The 23,414-nt window shown below is 38.5% G+C and overlaps 1 protein-coding gene and 1 pseudogene across 1 annotated transcript in view; both read left to right on the forward strand.

The window, feature by feature from the left end:
- Positions 1–23,414, forward strand: part of GRIA3 (glutamate ionotropic receptor AMPA type subunit 3) — a 225,184-nt gene that overhangs the window by 106,877 nt on the left and 94,893 nt on the right. Inside the window, exon 9 of the mRNA XM_037028078.1 lies at positions 12,922–13,298. Within this exon, the coding sequence (XP_036883973.1) occupies positions 12,922–13,298 (377 nt within the window). The remainder of the gene's footprint in view (positions 1–12,921; positions 13,299–23,414) is intronic.
- LOC118974586 (ferritin light chain-like) lies at positions 13,454–23,290 on the forward strand (annotated as a pseudogene).

A 23,414-nucleotide genomic window follows, 5' to 3' on the forward strand; every position in this document is an offset into this window, starting at 1 on the left:
ATTCGCCTGTTGATAAACCAGGTGAAAAAACGGACAGGGAGACAGACCAGGCAACCCAGAGCCCCAGCGCCAGGATATAAAGCCTAAACGCACCAATTGGAAAAACTTTCGGTGATTGAGGTGCTGGGAGAGGCTCCCAGACTCACAGAGAGTTTTTTGGAGAGACCCACAGGGTCCTGGAGGGTGCACAAGCCCACACACCCGGTTACCAGCACGAGAAGGGCCCAATTTGCTTGTGGGAAGCAGCAGAGGGGACTGAAATCTGAAGGAGAGTGTGGAACAAGCGCCATTGCCCCTCTCTGACCCCGCCCCCACATACAGCATCACAACCCAGCAACTGGGTCGCCCCACCCTGATGAACACCTAAGACTCTGCCCCTCATACATAACAAGCGCAAATAGACCAAAATATTATGGCTCAAGAAGAAGAACAGATCAAAGCCCCAGAGCCAATACTTCTAAGTGACAAAGAGATAGCCAACCTATCATATGCACAGTTCAAACCACTGGTGATCAGAATGCTCACAGATTTGGTTGATTTTAGTCACAAATTAGATGAGCAAATGAAGGCTAAACTCAGTGAAATGAAGGGAAATGCACAGGGAACCAATAGTGGTGCAAAGAAAACTGGGACTCAAATCAAAGGAGTGGACCAGAAAGAAAAAAAGTGACCAAACAGAAAAGAATGAAGGAAAAAGAATTCAAAAAAATGAGGAGAGACTTAGGAACATCCTGGGCATCTATAAACATTCCAGCATTCGAATTATAGAGATACCAGAAGGGGAGAGGAACAGCAACAAGTGGAAAACTTATTTGAACAAATAATGAAGGAGAACTTCCACATTCTGGGAAAGGAAATACACTTCCAGGAAATCCAGGAAGCTCAGAGAGTCCTCAAGAAGTTGGACCCAAGGAGGAACACACCAAGGCACATCATAATTACATTAGCCAAGTTTAAAATGAAGGAGAGAATCCCAGAAGCAGCAAGAGATAAGAGGACAGTCACCTACAAAGGAGTTCCCATCAGACTGTCAGCTGATTTCTCAAAGAAGACCTTACAGGCAAGAAGGAGTTGGAAAGAAGTATTCCAAGTCATGAAATCCAAAGACCTACATCCAAGATTGCTCTATCCAGCAAAGCTTTCATTTAGAATGGAAGGGCAAATAAAGTGATTCTCAGATAAGGTCAAATTCAAGGAGTTCATCATCACCAAGCCCTTATTATATGAAATGTTGAGGGACTTATCTAAGGAAAAGAAGATAAAAAATGTGAACAGTAGAAGGACAGCAAACTCACAGTTATTAACAACCACAACTAAAACAAAAGCAAACTAAGCAGACAGCTAAATCAGGAGTGGGACCATAGAAATGGAGATCACATGGAGGGTTAGGAACAGGGGAGTGGGAGCAGGAGAAGGGGGAGAAGGTACAGAGAATAAGTAGCATGGACGGTAGGTAGAAAATAAACAGGGTGGGCAAAAATAGTATGGGTAATATAGAATCTAAAGAACTTGTGACACATGGACATAAACTAAAGGGGGGGAATGGTGGGGGAGGGGTGTGCAGGGTTGAGGGGAATGAAGGGGGGAATGAGACAACTGTAATGGCATAATTAATCAAATATATTTTTTAAAAAAGTTATATCAATTTTGTTTATCCTTCAAAGAACCAGCTCCTGGATTTTTTTTTTGAACTTTTAATTATTCTTTCAGTCTCTCTGTCATTTGATGCTGTTCTGGTTTGGTTATTTCCTTCTGTCCACTCATTCTGGGCTTTGTTTGTTGTTGTTCAGGCACTTCTTGTAGATGTAGGGTTAATTTGTTTGTTTTAAATGTTTCTCTTTTTTAGGTAGGCCTTTATTGCTAGGAGCTTCCCTCTCAGGACTGCCTTCACTGTATCACATAGGTCTTGTACTATTGTGTGTTGAGTTTCACTTGTTTTTAGAAACTTTTTTATTTATTCCTTGATCTCATTATTCAGCCATTCATTGTTTAATAGCACGCTATTCAGTCTTCATGAGTTTAAATGGTTTTGAGTTTTCTACTTTAGGTTTGTTTCTAGCTACAAGCCAATGTGATCCAAGAAAATGCTTGAAAATAATTTTAATTTTCTTGAATTTGTTGAGGCTTGTTGGTGTCCTATCCTGTAGTCTATCTCTGAAAATGTTCCATGTGCATTTGAAAAGAATATCTATTTTGCCCTGGCTAGTGTGACTCAGTGCATTGAGTGCTGGCCTGCAAATCAAAGGGTTGTCAGTTCTATTCCCAGTCTGGAGCACATGCCTGGGTTGCAGGCCATGTCCCTGTTAAGGGTGCATGATAGGCTACCACACATTGATGTTTCTCTCCCTCCCTTTCTCCCTCCCTTCCCCACTCTAAAAATAAATAAATAAAATCATTTAAAAATTAAATTAAATTTAAAAAAAGAAAAGTGTTTATTTTTCCTTTGGGATGAAAGGTGTGTGTGTTTGTAAAATCAGTTAAGTCCATTTGATCTAATGTGTCATTCAGCTCCACAATATCCTTGTTGTTATTTTGGTTGGAAGATCTATCTATTGTTAATAGTAGGGTGTTAAAATTCTCCACTAAAATTGTTTTGCTGTCTATATTTTTCTTGAAGTCCTCTGAGAATTTTCTGATATATTTGGGTGCTCCTATATTGGGTACGTATGTTTACAGTATTTATGTATTCTTTATGGATTATTCCCTTAGTATTATGAAGTGACCCCCGGTGTCTTTTTTTTGTGACTTCTGTTTTGAAGTATATTTTGTCTCATATAAATATTGCTACCCTGGCTTTTTTTCCCCTGTTCATTTGCTTGGAATATTTTTTCCAACCCTTCGCTTTCAGTCTGTGTCTTTTTTTCTGAGGTGGTTCTCTTGTAGGCAGCCTATGTGTGGGTAATGTTTTCTTATCCATTCAGCTACCCTATGTCTTTTTTAAAAGATTTTATGTATTTATTTTTAGAGAGGGGGGAAGGGAAGGAGAAAGAGAGGGAGAGAAGCTTGATGTGTGGTTGCCTCTTGCACACCCCCTATTGGGGACCTGGCCTGCAACTCAGGCATGTGCCCTGTCTGGGAATTGAACTGGCTACCCTTTGGTTCACAGGCCCAAGCCAAAGTGGATTGAGTAATCCACTGAGCTACACCAGCCAAGGTTACCCTATGTCTTTTGATTGGAGCAGTTAACAAACTTACTTTTAGAGTTATTATTGATAGGTACTTATTCATTGCTGTTTGTACCTGAGCCCCTTTGTACCTGTGTTCCTCTCTCTCCCACTCTTTTTCTTCATCTTCTTAGAGGAGTCCCTTTAGCATATCTTTCAATGCTGGTTTGGTGGAGATATATTCTTTTAGTCTTCTTTTGTCTGGGAAGCTCCTTGTTTTGCCTTCTATTTTAATTAAGAGCCTTATAGTAGTCTATGTTGCAGGCCTTTGCTTTTCATTACTTGGGATATTTCTTGCCATTCCCTTCTGGCTTGTAGTGTTTCTGTTGAGAAATCAGCTGATAGCCTTATTAAAGCTCCCTTGTATGTTACTTCCTGTTTCTCCCTTGCTGCCTTTAAGATTCTCTCTTTGTCTTTGAATTTTGCCATTTTAATTCTGATGTGTATTACAGTGGGCCTCTTTGGGTTCCTCTTGATTGGCACCCTCTGTGCTTCCTAGATTTGTGTGACTTTCTCCCTCATCAAATTAGGGAAGTTTTCCATCATTACTTTTTCAAACTGGTTTTCTATCCCTTGCTCCTCTTCTTCTCCTTCTGGTATACCTATTACACAAATATTATTACATTTCACATTGTCATGCATTTCCCTTAACTGCTCTTCATTCTTTTTGAGTCTTTTCATCCTTTTCTTGCTCTTTCTGGGAGTTTTTTCTACCTTGTCCTCCATTGCCTGATTTGATCCTCTGCATCTTCAAGCCTGCTTTTGATTCCTTCTACTGTGTTCTTCAGTTCAGAAATTCTACTCTTCATTTCCTCTTGGCTCTTGTTGATAGTTTCTATGTTCTATTTCATGCTGATATAGTTTGCTGTAAGTTACTCATAGCTTCCCTATAGTTTTTGGTAATTCTCACCGAGCTTCCTCATAGCCATTGTTTGTAACCCAATATCTGATAGTTGACTTGCCTCTGTTTCATTTAACACCCTCTCTGAGGACTCTCCCTTTTCTTTCAATTGGGGGTTGTTTCTTTGTCTTCCCATTACTTGTGAGACTCTTCTTGTTTGCTTCTGCTTCCTAAATTGATCTATTTTGACTCCCTGACTTTGTGGTATGAACTTCTATGTTAGGAGACCTGTGAGATTCAGTGGTGCAGTCTCCTTGATCTCCTGAACTTGATGCTCTTGGGATGCCCTTATGCCATTTATGTTGGCTCTCTGAATGTAATTGGGTTTTGAGTGTTGTTGAGTCATTCTTTGGTGGGTCCTTCCCTCCAGCCGGTTGATGACAGTCACTCCATCTATGTCCTGTATGCTGTTGTGCAGGTGCTGCCAGAACTAAACCACAAAGCCAGGAAACAAACCCATAAGCACAGAAATAACTTCTCCCGGCAATCCCACTATCGACAATAAATGAACCTATATTAATAAGGGTATAAGGAGATTAAGACTATTATAACAAAGGAGAGAAATAAAGTATACTATAAAATCTAGTGACTTAATATGCACAAACTTAATTTGTGCATATTAAGAAATAAATGTTAAAAGGCTATGTAGGAAAGAAGATATTGCAAATCATGGAGAAGAACAGAGTGGATTTCATCTAGGTAGCCTCTAATATTTTCCACTCTTTTCTTTCTAGATATGCCTCTGGTGATGTAAGATGTTAAGCCTATCTGACCTTAGGCAGTCAGTTTGAGACTTCTAGGGGGTCTACTGTCTGTGGTTGTTTCCTTCAGTTGTTAATCTAGTCAGTCTTCACTCAGTAGTGAGGCTTAAGTACTATAGGGTGGGACAGAGTCCCTCCTGACAGTGGGGCTATTTTTTCCCCTCAGGCTGCTGCAACTCTAGGAGAATGGTCTGCCTGAGCAGAATGGCTGCTGCTTTATGGGAGATGACTCAGCAGCATCTACTCTCAGTTCTCTCCCTAAATCTTCCATTCTCAGTCTTTCCTCAGGGTCTCCAGCCCACTCTTCCCCTACCTTTGCCAGAGCCCAGGGTAAGTGGCTGCAAATGAAAATTTGTGTGTTGGCCCTTTAAATGTCTGTTTGCATCTCCAGCCATCCATCTCTGGCAGAGAGAAACCCTGACACTTTTCACTGCCAGTTGTTATCTGTGTACTTTTGGGGCTCTGATGCTCTAGGCTGGGGTTCACAGCTTAATGTTTAGACCCAACACTTCTCAGGGGGATCCAACTAGCCACTTGATTATCCCTCCTGTACTTCAGCTGTTGCCTGTGGGCACCCAAACAGGCTTCTCAAGTCTCCACTGCACTCTTTACCAGTTAGTTATTGCTGAAAATGATTCTTTGTCTGTCTGAGGCTATAAGTCTTCTCTCTCCCCCTTGTTCAGTTGTTTGTTCCAGGTGATTTCTCCACAATTTAGTTATAATTACTCATCGGTCCTGGGAGGAGGTTAGTGTGACTTCCATTCATTCTTCTGCCATCTTGCCAATTCTAACTTACCAAAATTAATGTTATTTAAACTGTCATTTCTGTCTCAAACCTGTCAGACTCTTAAGTGCATCATCCCTACATGTATGAGTTTGTTGGGTTTTAAGTTTTATGAAATTTACAACTTTGGCAACTCACCTATGAAAAGGATTATAAACCCCCTTGAGTTAAATCCCCTCCAATAATGCTGTTGCTTCTGGTTTGTCACTGGTGAGTGGAAAAATCAAACCCAGTTGTTGTATTTACTGCACCCACACAGGCACATTTTTTGTTGTTGTTGTTTTATTACACTTGCCCCAATTTTTCTCTTTTGCCCCTCTTAAGCTGCTTGATTACAATCCTTAAAGTAGCCCTGGCCAAATAATTCAGTTGGTTGGTGTATTGTCCCAATATGCCAAGGTTGTGGGTTTGAGCCCCAGTCAGGGAACATACAAGAAGTAACCAATAAATACATAAATAAGTGGAATAGCAAATTGATGTTTCTCTCTCAAATCAATAAATAAAATCCTTTAAGTAGTTGCTGGAGTTTGTTTGTTACCTGGAATACCCTCATACCTCCTACTTACCCACCTAAGTTTCTGAAAATGGCCTGCCTACTTCTAGCACAGGCAGAGCCTGGAGAACAAAAGACTGCTGGGCTCATTCAGGACACCACAAGCAAAGCACTTCATTACTGAGTCAAATTCACTTACTTTCTAGTGCCATGGATAATTCTTAATACTCTGTCTCTCTCTCAGCCATAGTTGATTTTCATAAAGAGCAGAAACCAGGAAAGGAATGCCATTTGGGGAGTTGCCTTTTAATGTTGGCCTCCTAAATCTTTAACTTGCCTTAACAATGACTTGTCCCCTCATCTGCAAGCTTGGCAGTCTTAGGAGAGCTAAATGGGTATTTTCTGACACTAGTTATTTATCTGCTGCTTGCCATTTCTTTAATAATCATGTGGATTTCTCCCTACATATGCCAAGCATGTCCTGAATTCTGAAGTAATCAACTGTCACAACTTCCTTTTCATGTGAAAGAGGGAATAGCAGTGGCAAAGGACAATGGCTTCTCCAAGGCTAGTTATGAGCTTACATGACTGTTGTGCTACTTTGGTCTCACCAAGCATACAGGACATGGAAGTGGCTGCCAAGTTCCCTATGGAGCTGAATGTCCTTGACACTTGATCAGTAGCCCCCATCCCTTTTCATGTTTGAAGCTTCTCCCACCTGCTTTTTGCTTTCCCTTTGTCTTTTTTGTCTGTAATAGTATTTTTTTAATTTTCAGTTACAGCTGGCATACAATATTATATTAGTTTCATCTGTACAGCATAGTGATTAGACATTTATATAACTTACGGAGTGATCACCTAATAAGTCCAGTGCCCAACAGACATGTAATAGGTCTTTTTTAAGATTGGGCATGGGAATTCCAATTTGGAGCCAGGTCCACATTAATGAGGCTTAATTGAGCACAGATTTAATGCTGTTCTTCATCCAGGAAGCACTCTCCCAGGAAGAAACTCCACCTTCTTTAGAAAAGCTCCTTAGAAAGAAACCATTCAGAAAAGCTAGAAAATCTAAGCTGAGAGAAAAAGGCAAATGCTTGAGAGAAGCAGTTTTTTCATGTTGTCTTGTGTCAAAAGTACTTTAAACAAGGAATTGCTTCCTTGGGAAATCTGTTCTTTTGCCACATGTTCCCAGGCACGAGATGAGAAGTCCCACTTTGTCTGTATAGCCACCTCTTTTTAATATTTACAGAGTTAGATTTTTTTCTTCTTAAAGGGTGTCAAGATTCTCAAACTCCTTTTTTACCTGTTTAAAAAAAAGCTCAATTTCCCTAAATTCAGTCCAAAGTGATTTTATCATATAAATGCCCCTTATTTCTTTCTTTCAAAACAAACAAAAAATGCCCACTTCCCTTAGAGCTGTCAATTGGACTTGAAAGACCAAAAACTAGTTAATTAAGTAATTAAATTCAAATTAGATGGAGTAGGAAATGACACTAGTGGGACATTTGCATGTTCTAAGCAAGAAGCAGAAATATGTTGGCAAAGACTGAAGGTGGCTTTATCTCTTGGCATGGCAGGACTCTTTCTAGCTGATTCAGACTCTCTTTGCCAAAAATCCCACTAGTTTTTTGGCCAATTCCATTCTTCTTAGTAGCTTTTATTTCTCTGGCCAGGTCTGGCCCCAGGAAAAGTGTAAAATAGATAAAATTCATCTTTGGCTCCCATCCAATTAGAAATGTAGAAGTAGTGATTCAGGAAATTAGCTGCAATTAGGGGAAAGTTAAACCATAGAAAATAATACTGAAGGGAGAAAGTGAAAGACACAACCTTAAATGAGTCGCTTATTCTACAAATATTGATTAATTATCTCCTAATCCAAACCCTGTGAGTATATACAGGGGGTAGAAAATCACACCTTCATTAAGAGATGAGGAATAGAAAGAAAAACCAGAGAAGGAACATTCAGAAAGGTAGGAGAACCCACTATCTTCAGTATCAGAGAGCCACATAAAAGAGTATACAGACTATACAAACAGACCATGTTTTATTGTGCTTCCCTTTATTGCACCTCACAGGTGCTGTGCTTTTTACAAATTGAAGGCAAGACCCTCCACCAGCAAAAGTTATGGCTCACTTTATTGTGATACTCACTTTATTACAGTGATCTGGAACTAAACCCATAGTGTCTCTGACATATACCTATACAGTGCAAAAGGTCATTGGTGTCACATGTGCAGTTAATGTCTGAGGGAAGGTCTTTGGATTCTGTGACCAAGTATGTAATTCAAGAAGCAATTTCAGTAAATTGGAGAGAATGGAAGTTTAATCACTGGTGTATAGGGACAAAGTGCAGTTAAAATAAAGAGATAACAAGGGTGTGTGTGTGTGTGTGTGTGTGTGTGTTTCCAAGAAGACTGGTGGCGATAGGGAAAGATGTCATATGGTTAAGAGGGTAGCAGGATTAAAAGAAGGTGGGAGGAATGGTTTCTGTTTCATTTTTGTTTGTTAGTAAACAGAATTGCCTGAGTATGATTTTAAATGAATAGATCAACAAATGGTTTTGAAATTACAGCAAGCATTAGAATCACCAGGAGGGCCAACTGAGCCCCACCCTCATAGTTTCAAATTCCATACATTTGGGTTGGGGCCTAAGAAATGGCAACAACTTCCAGGTGAATCTGATAGTGCTAGTGCAGGGAAGCAAATGTTCAGAAGCACTGGAATAGTTTGGCAAGTAAAAAATAGTAAAAGAGAATAAATGAAGCTCAGTTTTAAGAAGAGACAAAAGGATATGGTATATAAGGAATAAGTGCATTACATCCTAGAAAGAGTTTATTTTCTATCAGATGGAATGATAGAAGGGATGGATGAAGATACAGCAATATGTAGAGAAAGAGAAAAAGGACACTGAATTGATAGAGCTCATATCATAGTTTCCATCTTCTTAGTAAAGAGGCAAAATCATCTGCAGGCATGATAGGACTGAAAAGGATTAAGACTAGGAAAAGTTTGAAATAAAGATCATTTATAGATTTAGAGAATAATCAACTTTAAAGTGATAGACAATTGGTTTAATTTAGAAATGAGTTTGTGACCGTAGTGACCCATCAAGGTAGATTTGCTCAGCAGGCTGTTGGCTTTAACAAATGCTAACTTTCTAGAGCTTGCACTGTAGAATGTTCTCCATGAGGGTAAGAATTTTTGTCTGTTTTATCTGCCTTTTTTTCTTTTTAATATATTTTATTGATTATGCCATTACAGTTGTCCTATTTCCCCCCCTTCATTCCCCTACACCCTGCACACCACTCCCCCACCATTCCCCCCTTTAGTTTATGTCCATGTGTCCCAAGTTCTTTACATTCTATATTTCCCATACTATTCTTGCCCTCCCCCCTGTCTATTTTCTACCTACTGTCTATGCTATTTTCTGTACCTTCTCCCCCCTTCTCCTCCTCCCATTCCCCTGTTGCTAACCCTCCTTGTGTTCTTTATTTCTATGGTTCCACTCCTGATCTAGCTGTCCTCTTGGTTTGCTTTTGTTTTAGGTGTGGTTGTTGATAACTGTGAGTTTGCTGTTCTTTCACTGTTCATATTTTTTATCTTCTTTTCCTTAGATAAGTCCCTTTAACATTTCATATAATAAGGGCTTGGTGATGATGAACTTCTTGAACTTGATCTTATCTGAGAAGCACTTTATCTGTCCTTCCATTCTAAATGAAAGCTTTGCTGGATAGAGTAATCTTGGATGTAGGTCCTTGCCTTTCATGACTTGGAATACTTCTTTCCAGCCCCTTCTTGCCTGGAAGGTCTCTTTTGAGAAATCAGCTGACAATCTGATGGGCACTCCTTTGTAGGTGACTGTCCCCTTATCTCTTGCTGCTTCTAGGATTCTCTCCTTCATTTTAATCTTGGTTAATGTAATGATGATGTGCCTTGGTGTGTTCCTCCTTGAGTCCAACTTCTTTGGGACTCTGAGTTTCCTGGATTTCCTGGAAGTCTATTTCCTTTGCCAGATTGGGGAAGTTCTCCTTTATTATTTGTTCAAATAAGTTTTCCACTTGTTGCTGTTCCTCTTCCCCTTCTGGTACCCCTATAATTCAGAAGCTAGAATGTTTATAGATGTCCTGGAGGTTCCTAAGCCTCTCCTCACTTTTTTGAATTCTTGTTTCTTCATTCTTTTCTATTTATTTATTTTTCTTCCTTCTGGTCCACTCCCTTGATTTGAGTCCCAGTTTCCTTTCCATCACTATTGGTTCCTTGTACATTTCACTTCATTTCACTTTGTGTAGCCTTCATTTGTTCCTCTAATTTGTGACTAAAATCAACCAGTTCTGTGAGCATCCTGATCACCAGTGTTTTGAACTGTGCATCTGATAAGCTGGCAATCTCTTGGTCGCTTACAAGTATTGGCTCTGGGGTTTTGAGCTGTTCTTCTTCTTGAGCCATAATGTTTTGGTCTGTTTGTGCCTGGTAGGTGTGAGGGGCAGAGCCTTAAGTGTTCACCAGGGTGGGGCGACCCAGTTGCTGGGTTGTGATGCTGTATGTGGGGGCGGGGTCAGAGAGTGGCAATGGCATTTGTTCCACGCTCTGTCTCAGATTTCAGTCCCCTCTGCTGCTTCCTGCACACAAACCTGGCCCCCCTGGCTCTGGCTCCCGGGTGTGTAGGCCTGTGCACCCTGTGCATCTCTCCAACAAACTCTCTGTGAGACTGGGAGCTTCTCCCGGCACCTCAACCCCGAAACTTTTTCCAAATGGTGCTTTTAGGCTTTAATTCCCATCACTGGGGCCCTAGCCTGCGTGGTCTGTCTCACTGTCCGTTTTTTCACTTGGTTTATCTGCGTGTGAATGTGTGACCATGGTCAGCCAGCACCCTTGCGCCTTCACTGGGTCTGCCTGTTGCCACCACATGCCTGGGATCTGCTAACCCCCTCCTGTGGTCCTGGGTCAGTCTGGCCGCTTTATCCTGTATGACCCCACTCCACTGGTCACTGACTCTGCCCCTCTCACCAGTCTGACTGAATGGTTTGTTGTTGTCGAACTTCCATAGAGTTCAACTTTCTGTGTTTTGGTTGCATTTTTATTACTAAAACTTTGTTGTCTTTAAACTTGGTTGTGTGAGGAGGCACAGAGTTTCCACCTATGCCTCCATCTTGGCCGGAAGTTTGTTTTACCTGTCTTGCTCACTGCCTCATCCCTTGTACCAAGAATAGTGCTTGGCACAGAATAGACACTCAAACATGCACTGGAATGAATCTGAGAGGGGTTGGCTGTGGTTGGTAATTGTACATGAAACCAGTGTATAGTAGAAATCTGCAAGTTTCTATTTGGTTAGAACATTATGGTGGTTCTAACTGCATACATAGGTATGCATAGGTGTATGGTGAGAGAGTGAGTTCTGGAATCTGAAGACCAGGTTTCTAATTCTAGTCTCTTAGTGACTCAGTTTCTCCTTCTTGAACATGGGAAAGATTGTGTACAGACTGCAAGTTTGCTGTAAGAATTAAATGAAATATATAGATAGATAGATATAAAATCTCCTTACCCTCATGGAGAACATTCTAATACACACACACACACACACACACACACACACAAACAGTGCCTCACACAGAATAAGTACTGAATAAATGTTAGCCGGCTTCTTATTGACTACATTTCCCCTGAAATTAATTAAGGAGTATTTCTTAATCATCATATGTAATTCAAAGTACTAAAATATCATTTCTTTGAAAACATATTCAATCTCAGACTTCATCATTCTCCCCCTGACTCTCCCCACTGGTAGAGATATTGAGGCTTAATTCTATTTAATATAGACAAATGACCATCAAAATTATTTTTTTCTTTCTACTTCATATCTTTTCTTGGTCAGAAGCATTTCTCTAGGTATGCATTTTAGGACTCACTCCAGACTAAAACCTACTACTATTGTACAGTAATAATTTTGGAAGACAAAAGAAGTAAGTGCAGAAATTCCTAGGGCCTATTTTCATAGGATTAATATAAAAACATTGCCTGCCTTTGTCTGAGGTAATTATGCAGTGCACTACTGATACATTATTTTATTGATGCAATATATGCAGGTGTTACACTGATATTTATCACTAGAAATAATGACTTACTATATAAATTAATATGTATTTTAATAGCTGCTTTACCCTTGTTATTGCCCACACAGAATTCTTTCATGTTTGCATATATCATATTCAGTAATCAACAACTTATATTCCGGGCACTTCTGGTTTGTTTACTTTAGAATCTATTGCAATGATAGGTACAAAAATAGAAGATTGAGTCCCTGCTTCAAAGAAGCTGTTTTAATAAACATACTCTCCAAAAATAATTCAAGGATAATACCAAACACTCAGGTACTGTAGTCTTGTGTCACACTTCATGGTGCAAAAGGAGGCACTTATAACAAGTGTGGATTATTATGCTCATCCTACAAGAATTTCTGGTCAAGTGAGGAAGATAAAACTAAGAGCATAAAAATTAAAATCAGAAAACAAGAACTAAACAGTGATATATCAGAGGGGATATAAGATGAGTTGCAACAAAATATTTTTTTGAAAAAATAATTGAGTCAGTTTACTTAAGCCAGTATGTCTCAGGACAAAAGGCTAGCCAGTGTCCTTTCCTCAACCTACCTTCAGGATAAAGCATTTTAGAACCCACTGAATGCTACTACTTTTCTAACCAAACCACTGACGAATGAATTGGTTATAGTTATGTAAGACTTTATATTTCCACCAAAGAGGTATATTAAGTGGCAAATGACTGATGGAAATACTGTCTCTAAAAATTGATTTTTTTTCCAGAGAGCTGATATAGCTGTTGCTCCACTTACTATAACGCTGGTCCGTGAAGAAGTCATAGATTTCTCAAAGCCATTTATGAGCTTGGGCATCTCCATCATGATAAAGAAGCCTCAGAAATCAAAACCAGGAGTATTCTCATTTCTGGATCCCTTGGCTTATGAAATCTGGATGTGCATCGTCTTTGCTTACATTGGAGTCAGTGTAGTTCTTTTCCTGGTCAGCAGATTCAGCCCTTATGAATGGCACTTGGAAGATAACAATGAAGAACCTCGTGACCCACAAAGCCCTCCTGATCCTCCAAATGAATTTGGAATATTTAACAGTCTTTGGTTTTCCTTGGGTGCCTTTATGCAGCAAGGATGTGATATTTCTCCAAGGTTTGTTTCCATGTCATACCCAATGCCTCCTTGCATTTTATGGCCATGATCATTCATGTACATCTGGTATTCACCCATCTCAAGTCCAGATTGCATTCACTTAACATCCCATTCAATGACAAATTATCATCAAGACCTTTTGTTTGCTTGCATCCATGAAGTAAGTGTGTCATTGGTGTTGCTTTGAAAGTCTTTCATGCATTTCTATAGTATCATATATTCATATACATTATAGCAAACATTTTAACTCTGGATAAAGGTAACATTACTAATATTAATATTATTCAGATAAAGCTAATACTAAATCTTTATTATATGAAACAGGCATAGTTTCCTCATTAATTGAGTTAAAGCTTTTTCTCATTTTTCCAGAGATTAGATCTAGAAAAAATTTGAAAGGTAGAACTCTTCTTTAGAACCCTCCTACCTTCAACTTTCAGTGTCTTTCCTTTTTTTCACTTTGTTTTCACACTGCCTAGATTACAGGGGTGTCGTTTTTACCTGGGGCCACATTAGCCTTGCAGTTGCCTTCAAAGGGCTGAATGTAATTTTAGGACTGTATAAGTGTAACTACTCCTTAACAGTTAAGCGAGAGCTTGGCACGGCCGCCAGGTAGAAACGAGGTGCCAAGCCAGATAAAACAAGGTGGAAGGCTGGATTCAGCCCATGGTCCTTGTGTTTGCCACCTGTGGCCTAGAACTATCCATTTTAGTATCTTTCCCAAGTTTTATTTTCAAAAAACTATACAATTTCTAAAAAGAAAAATAGGAGGAAGTCCATGTGACCTTGATTTAAACAAAGAATTTTCAGAACACAAAAAGCACAATCTATTTAAAAATTGATTAACTGGACTTCATCAAAAATTATTTTTTTTTTTTGCATTTCAAGATACATTATAAAAATGGAAAGACAAGACATCGACTGGAAGAAAATATTAGCAAATCACACATCTGATACAGGACTTATATACTGAATATATGAAGATATCTTGCTATTCAATAAAAAGAGAAACAACCCAGTTTTAAAAGTGGACAAAACATTTTAATAGACATTTCCCCAAAGAAGATATACAAATGGCAAATAGTCACATATAAACATGTTCAACACCATTAGTCATTAGGGAAATGCAAATTAAAATCACAATGAGATGACTCTACACATCCAAAAGACAGATAATACCAAATGGTGGTGAAGATGTAGAATGACTGCAGCTCTCACCTGTTAGTAGTGTGACTGAAAACTGCTACAGCCAAATTGTAAAATGGTTCAGCAATTTCTTATAGTTAGACACACACTTAAATTATGATGCAGCAAGTACACTTTTAGTTATTTACCTAACAGAAAAGAAAGCATGTATCTACATAAAAACTAAACATAGGTGTTCATAAAAGGGTTTTAGCAAAAAAAAAAAAAAAAAGAAAAGGAAACAACCCTAATGGTCCACCAACAGGGGAATGGATGATCAAAATGTGGCATAGGCATACAATGGAACACCATTTAGAAATTTAAAAAAACAGACTACTTATACATGCTACACCATGGATCAACTTTGAAAACATGGTAAATGACAGAAGCCAGAGATGAAAGGCAATGTATTATTGAAGTTAATATATTGAATATCCCATATTATATTATTATATTTGTCCACAACAGGCAACTCTATAGAGACAGAAATTACATTAGTGGTTTCCAGGGAGTTGGAAGGAGCAGAAAGAGGCTAATGAGAACCAGGATTAGGGTAAGGCATGTGAAGTTCAATAGAGCAAGTACATGGGTCAGATCCAGTTGTTATTTTGACTTTTTGATCATCATGGGGCTTTTGCATAATTATTTTTAAATATTGTATTAAAATGCTATGTATCTTCACTGGTGAGATTTTGGCAACCCCTTAAATTTTGTGCATGGGGCAAATGCCCCACTTACTTTACCCTGGTCCCAGCTCTGTCAGGATTAATTATAACTGGGCATGAGGGAACTTTGAGGGATAAATGTTGCCCCCAAAATTTACTAAAATTATTAATTGTACACTTATAGTGGTGAATTTTATGGTATACAAACTTTATCTTAGTAAAGCTATTGAAAATATTGTATGTAAGTGCCCTGTACCTTACCCACTTAGTTTATTTTAACTCACCTAAACAAAAATGGTGGTGAATTCATGATCATAAAATACTGGAAGCAAATGTAACATCTTTATAATCGGAAAAAAGTGCTTTGCTCTAAAATAAAAAGTTGCAGCTTTAGTAAAATTGAGCATATATCCAAATACTAACTAGAATTAGTTATACAAACATATAGGGATTTTTATTTAGAATATATGGACTCAGAAAATCACCTATCAGGTTTTTATTTTTATTAAATATGTTGGTGTGACATTGGTTAATAAGATTATATAGGTTTCAAGTGTAGATTTCTATGATAAATGATATGTATAGATTTTTAAAGTATATTTATTTTGAGAGTGTCCACTTGGATCATAAAACATTTAAAATGAAGTTTTGCAGTATAACTCACTGGTAACCACCTTCAGCACATTTTTAGCATAACCTGTGAGGCAAGCCTACGTAGTGTAAGTCACACTTTTTTGCTACCCTTAATCAGCTTGATCATATTCTTTAAATCAGTGGTCCTCAACCTCTTTGGCACCAGGGACCGGTTTCATGGAGACAATTTTTCGACAGACCAGAATGGGAAGGTGTGGTTTCTGGATAAATCAAGAGTGTTACATTCATGCTCACTTCCTGCAGTTCGGCCTGTTTCTAACAGGCCTGGACCAGTAACAGTAAGGCCTGGAGGTTGGGGATCCCTGCTTTAAATTATTTTACTACCTGTTGCATTTGTGGCTTAGAATGTGTTATTTTCTGATATCATCTGGGAATACATTTGTTTTTGCTACTTCCTTTTCCCTTTTTTTAAAATGTTTACTTCAAGAGACTAAGGTTTCTGAATAAACCCCAGATTGAGTGGTTTTTCACATGCCTGGTAATCTGCATTAAGGCAATGCTAAAGAGTCATTAAGGATGAAGATTTATTGGTTTCTGTAAGTGAATTTTCAAAACCAAGTTTGTGATATATCCACTGGAGTGCTGCATATTTGAAAAGGACTCTTAAAAAGATACTTTTACAAGTATTTATGCATATTGCTTTCTTAAGTGACAACTTAAAGGTGATGACCTAAAAATGACAAGCTCAACAGATTTTTTTGATAGCAGAATTTAAGTGGTAGCTCTTCTGTGGTACTGAAATATGTCAAATTCTTTTTTTCCAAGATACAGATTTTATTATACTGCACTAGAAAATATCATACAGAGCAATGACTTTTAAAAATTTTAACCATAGCCCACAGTAAGAAATTTTCCATCATGACTCAGTACACATATATGTATATAACAAAAGTTTGACCAGGCATTACCCCTACAGTGTGGAGTGCACTTTGATAATTTTCTATTCTGTTTTATTTTTTTAATGCTGATCACATCTCCATAGGGCACACAGCCTATTCTGCTTTTCAGTAATAAGTTATTACCTTTATGAACCCTATATTTTCTACCATATGAGTGATCACTCCTTCAATACTTCCTTTTGCATCCTTTAAAATAAATTATATCATTAACCTTATTAATAAAATGTTATACTTCTTAGCACATTTTTTATATATCAGTAAGGAGGAAACGTGTTTCTCCTTATCTTGACAGCCCTGTTGGTTATATATTTGGGCTCAATTGTATAACAGCAAACCCCACTGTAATATGCTTCTTTCTTAACAGATTCAAAAATTCCTGATAATAACATAGTTGTACTCTAAGATTCATGGTTACCTTAACTACAAATGCCAGCATTATACTTTATTTGTTGTTAATGGTCACACTTGGAATGCAAACTCTCCAGTGAGTCCAGTATGTGAGCATATATTGTACACTCTTCTTTTCTCAAAGTTGAAGCAATTCAAGGAACTAAAAGAGATTTTTAAAGTAAAATTATCAAATATTATATCAAGAGGATATTCCAGAGATAAATGAACCCAACTGCTTCTGTTTACTGAAGGGAGAGGAACAGCTTTCATTGAGCTCCCACTGTGTATGAGCACTTTACCTGAGTTATTACGTGGATTTTAATCTTCAAAAAACACTGCCATAGTGTAGGCATTATACGTATTTTTAAGTTGAAGCAGGTGACACTCTGTTTAATAACTTGACAGTTACATAGCTAATGGCAAAGCCAGTGTTCAAATGTAACTCCAACACCAAAACCCACGCTCCTTTCCTTTCATGCTGCATTTCCTATATCACAGACAAAGGAACAGTATCCAGAGAGATAATGTAATGGACCAAAGGTCATAGAAGTTTAAAGAGCCAGCAATACAATTGTTTCTACTATCATATACTGTTTCCCACTACTGATCTCAAGGTGCATCACTTGTTCCATTCTTTCCTTCATGTTCATGCACAAGAGCTCTTTCCCAGTCTCCCAACCTCTGATGAAACTCTACCTTTGCCATTGTTAAAGAAAGTAGTATATAAGATGCTGATGAGCACGTGTTCACTCAAAGTAAAAGATTGGGAAATCAGCAATAAGACATCCTGAGGAAAATAGAGCACCATTCTATTTCCATCAACAAAACCACTGACAGTAACCTAGGAGCTTAGTCTATGTCAATATTATTAGGCTTAGTATTTTCCACTACCTCAATTGTTTAGAGTGAACAATTCAACTGGAGCCTAAATAACCTTTAGAAAGGATAATCAATGTAATAAGATGTTATGTTCACATATAAACTGATTTACTAGAGGGAATTGGGATAAGAAGATATGAGGAGATTCCATTCAACCTCTTCCTCAGAATTGGGAGATGTAGAGATAGGCAGTGGGTATATCCAGATGGAGGCAGCATAATGGTTTAAGTATGCTGGTGCTGGAATTAGTCTCACTAGATTCACAATCTGCTTAACAGTTGTTTAACCTAAAGCTGGTTATTAAATTTTGCTAAACCCAAGATCCTCATGTAGGTTATCAATAAATGTTAGGTATTATCATTCTTAAATGGCTGCTCTCAACCATATTAGTTTCACATATACTAATAGTTAATATTGCATTTGCATTTTAGTTCCTAAAACTTTGTAGGAATACAGCTGAAATTTTAGTCAGTATAAAATAGCAGATTCCTAATGAGAAATAACAAATAGCATTCTTTCTTAAACAGAATAGTGCTTTGCTTAAGGATTATGCCACTTGTAAATATTTCGATGGTATTATTACATGATATTTTACTGATATTGACAGCAGGTTGTGATTTTTTAATCTGAAATATATTTCATTATAAAAATTTGATGGAACTGCTAAGCTCTCCAAAGTCCACATCCTTCCAGACAAATGCTCCCCCTGCTGACTTTCTTCAGAGCTGCAGAAAAATCTGAGGCCTGGCCAAGTTAGGTGTCAGACTTAAGAGAATTATAACAGAGAAAATAGAGATAATACACTAACTAAAACTGAGTTCTGTGTACAGATTATTCCAAATGCAGTATTCCCCTGTTACATTTTCAAGATACCAAGTGTTTTGGAGAACATGGTGGAGGATCTGTCCAGGTTGGTTGACATTTAGGTCTTCCTTTAAAATGAAAAGTACATGCAGAATAATAAAGACATAAAGGTTATAAAATGGGATCAAACACAACAGGATATTTTGGCTCCATTGTAAGCAATATCCTTTCCTTTTCTGATGTACTACCAGTGTCTTCGTCCTACTGCAAATACATTTCGAAGCAGTAGTGATATGATAATAAATTAATGATAGAATAGCAGGATTTTTATTACAACTATTTCATGACTTTTCTGGCTGGAAACTGCAGTTTTCAGTCTTTGGGAGATTGTTACTTATTCCCATCAGATAAGACTGTAAGAGCCAAAGTTGATTCTGCACATTTAAAAAAAAATATGTCATAAAGCATTGAACATAGTGTATAAATGATGAATATTTTGAAAGAAAAAAAGGGGTGGAAAGGAATGATAGTTTGTGCAAAAGAGAAGCAGTTTGCAGTTCTAGCTCTTTACCTTGTGAAGCTAGTAAAGTGCAGATTCCAAAATTTACTTACAAGATAAAGTTTACAACATGTAGCTAACTTTTATTATCACTTCAGAGGTCATAGCTACATTTTATTATCAACTCAGAAACCCTAGTTTCTTATAGATAACAAGAGCATTGTATCTTATTTTGAAATGTTTTTATGTCAGCTTTTCTCTTATGGCTAATTTACGTTCATTAACTTCGTACCTCCCCTTAAATTATTCAAAACATATGATTTGCTCTTTAAAATTCATTTTTAGGACACAATTTAGAGTTCCAGCCAAGATGGAGGCATAGGTAGAAACACTTACCTTCCTTCTTTACCAAAAAAAAGGATAACAACCAACTTAAAAAAAAACCAACCACCAGAACTGCCAAAAAATCAAACTGCATGGAAGTCTGACAACCAAGGAGTTAAAGAAGAAACATTCATCAAGATTGGTAGGAGAATGAGAGACAGGCAGCCAGGGCAGAGAGGATGCCCAGCAAGGTAGCAGACCAGGCAGGCAAAGTGGAGGTAGGCAGACAGGATTTCCCACATTCATATATGGATAAGTCAGGAGGAACAACTGGGGAGTGAGACAAACCCTACAACCCAAGATTTTAGCACAGGGAAATAAAGCCTCGAAAACTCTGGCTGTAAAAACCTGCAGGGATTGCAGTGGCAGGAGAAACTCCCATTCTCACAGGAGAGTCCATTGGAGAGGCTCATGGGATCCTACAACATACACAAGCTGACCCACCTGGGAACCAGCACCTAAAATGGCACAATTCACTTGAGGGATGTGGGGAAAGTGATGGAAAGTGGGGCTAGAGCACAGCAAGCTAGCAACTGGCATTGTTCCCTCTTTGACCCCTCCCCCAGAGACAGTGCTACAAAGCAGCAAAGAGGGTTGCCCCTCCCTGGCAAACACCTAAGGCTGTGCCCCTTGTACTGTAACAGGTGTGCAAAGACAAAAAAAAATATGGCCCAAATGAAAGAACAGATAAAAACTCCAAAAATAGAATAAAGTCATGAAAAGATAGCCAACCTATCAGAGGCAGAGTTCAAAACACTGGTATCAGGATGCCTACAGAAATGGTTGAGTGTGGTCACAAAACAGAGGAAAAAGTGAAAAAAGACAAATATACAGGGAAACAACAGTGAAGGGAAGGAAACCAGGACTCAAATCAATGATTTTCAGCAGAAGGAAGAAATAAACATTCAACCACAACAGAATGAAGAGACAAGAATTCAAAAAAAAATAAGAGAATGTTTAAGAACCTCTGGGACAACTTTAAACATTCCAATATCCAAATCATAGGGATGCCAGAAAGAAAAGTGGAAGAGCAAGAGATGAAAAACTTATTTGAAAAAACAATGGAGGGGAACTTTCCCAATATGGCAAAGGAAATAGACTTCCAGGAAATCCAGGAAGCTCAGAGAGTCCCAAAGAAGTTGGACCCAAGGAGGAACACGCCAAGGCATATCACAATTACATTAGCCAAGACTAAAGATAAGGAGCAAATCTTAAAAGCAGCAAGAGAAAAGAAGACAGTTACCTACAAAGGAGTGCCCATAAGACTATCAGCTGATTTCTCAAAAGAAACCGTACAGGCAAGAAGGGGCTAAAAAGAAGTATTAAAAGTCATGAGAGTCAAGACCTACATCCAAGATTACTCTATCCAGCAAAGCTATCATTTAGAATGGAAGGGCAGGTAAAGTGCTTCCCATATAAGGTCAAGTTAAAGGAGTCCATCATCACCAAGCCCTTATTATATGAAATGTTAAAGGGACTTATCTAAGAAAAAGAAGATCAAAAGTATGAACAGTAAAATGACAACAAACTCACAACTATCAAAAACTGATCTTAAAAAAAGAAAAACAAACTAAGCAAACAAATAGAACAGGAACAGAATCACAGAAATGGAGATCACATGGAGGGTTATCAGTGGGGAGAAGGGAGAATGGGGGAAAGGCAAAGGGATCAAGAAGCATAATTGGTAGGCATAAAACTGACAGGAGGAGATTAAGGATAGTATAGGAAATACAGAAGCCAAAGAATTTATATGTACAACCCATGGACATGAACTAAAGGGGTTGGAATGCTGGAGAGCTGCAGGGCAGAGGGGGAGAAAGGAGAGAAAAAAATAGGACAACTGTAATAGCATAATCAATAAAATATACTTTAAAAAAGAATTCACAATTTAAAGGAAAAATGCATTTTTAAAAATACTAACTGTTAAGCATTTTACTATCATTTCATTATGCTAACCTCAAAATCTGTGTTGTGCTTCAGAAGTATTTGAAATGAAAAGCTGGGGTATCCATACTTATATCTGGCAAAATAGTCTTTAAAAATAGACTTTAACCCCTGGCTGGTGTAGCTCAGTGGATTGAGCTCAGGCCTGCAAACCACACAATCATGGTTCGATTCCCAGTCAGGGCACATGCCTGGGTTGCAGGCCAGTTCCTGGCAGGGGACACACCAGAGGCAACCATACATTGATATTTCTCTCCCTCTCTCCTTCCCTTCCCCTCTAAAGATAAATAAATAAAAAATATTTTTTAAAAATAGACTTTATAGTAAGAGACAAAGGATACTACACAATGGTAAAGGAACAATCCAACAAGAGAATATAACCCTAATAAACATTTATGCACCCAACATAGGAGCACCTAACTATGTTAAGCAAATCTTAATGGACATAAAGGGAGAGACTGACAGTAGTACGGTCATGGGGGATTTTAACACTTCATTGACTTCAATGGATAGATCTTCCAGACAGAAAAATCAACAAGGATACAGTGGCCTTAAATAACACACTAGATCACATAGATTTAATTAATATCCTCAGAGTATTTCACCCCAAGACTATCCATACTTTTCAAGTGCACGTGGATTGTTTTCTAGAATAGACTACATGTTAACACAAAACAAGTCTCAATAAACTTAAGAAGATTGAAATCATATCAGGCATCTTCTCCAACCACAGTGGTATGAAACTAGAAATCAATCACAAGAAAAATACTGAAAAAATACACTAACATGGAGGCCAAATCACCTGTTACTAAACAATGAATGGATTAACAATGAGATCAAGGAACAAATCAAAAGATATCTTGAAAGAAATAAAAATAAACACACAACAAACCCAAATCTATAGGACACAGAAAAAGCAGTCCTGAAAGGGGAATTTATAGCATTATAGGCCAACCTCAAGCAACACAAAAAAAAATCTCAGATAAATCAACAATCTAACTTTATACTTAAACGAACCAAGAAAAAAAACACGAAGCCCAATGTGAGGAGAAGATAGAAGATAATAAAGATCAGAGCAGAAAAAAGCAAAACCACCTCAGTCATCCTCAGCCCCTGAGACCAGCCACCATTGTTTTTTGACCATAACTCCTCATTGCCAAGAAAACCTGAGCTTCCAAATTCGTCAGAATAATTCCAGTAAGGTGGAGGCTGCCATCAACTACTTAGCCAACATGCATCCGTGGGCCTCCTACACCTATCTCTCCTTTGGCTTATATATCAACCATGACAATGTGGCTCTGGAGGGTGTGGGCCACTTCCACGAGTTGGCTGAGAAGAAGTGCAAGGGCACTGATCTGCTCTTAAAACTACAAAACCAGCACAGTGGCCATGTTCTCCTCCAGGACTTGTCGAAGCTTTCCCAAGATGAGTAGGCAAACTCAGGATGCCATACAAGCCGCCTTGCCCTTGGAGAAGGACCTGAACCAGGCCCTTTTGGACCTGCATGCCCTGGGTTCTGCCCACACTGACTCTAATCTCCGTGACTTCCTGCAGAAGCACTTCCTGGATGAGGAGGTGAAACTCATCAGGAAGATGGGTGACCACCTGACTAATCTCTGCAGGCTGGCCAGCCCCCGATCTGGGATGGGCAAATATCTCTTTAAAAGGCTTATTCCGAAGAACAACTAGGAGACTTTTGAGCTAAGGCCTTTGAGGGGTCCCTCTGCATTCCCCTGTTAATTTGGCTTCTGCCTGAGCCTCTCTGAAACCATTAAGCATCACTGTAACCACCATGGAGCCTTCTCCCATGGCA

This window comes from Sturnira hondurensis, unplaced genomic scaffold, assembly GCF_014824575.4.
Source record: "Sturnira hondurensis isolate 20B ecotype Veracruz unplaced genomic scaffold, ASM1482457v3 Scaffold0019538, whole genome shotgun sequence".
Classification (NCBI taxonomy): domain Eukaryota; kingdom Metazoa; phylum Chordata; class Mammalia; order Chiroptera; family Phyllostomidae; genus Sturnira; species Sturnira hondurensis.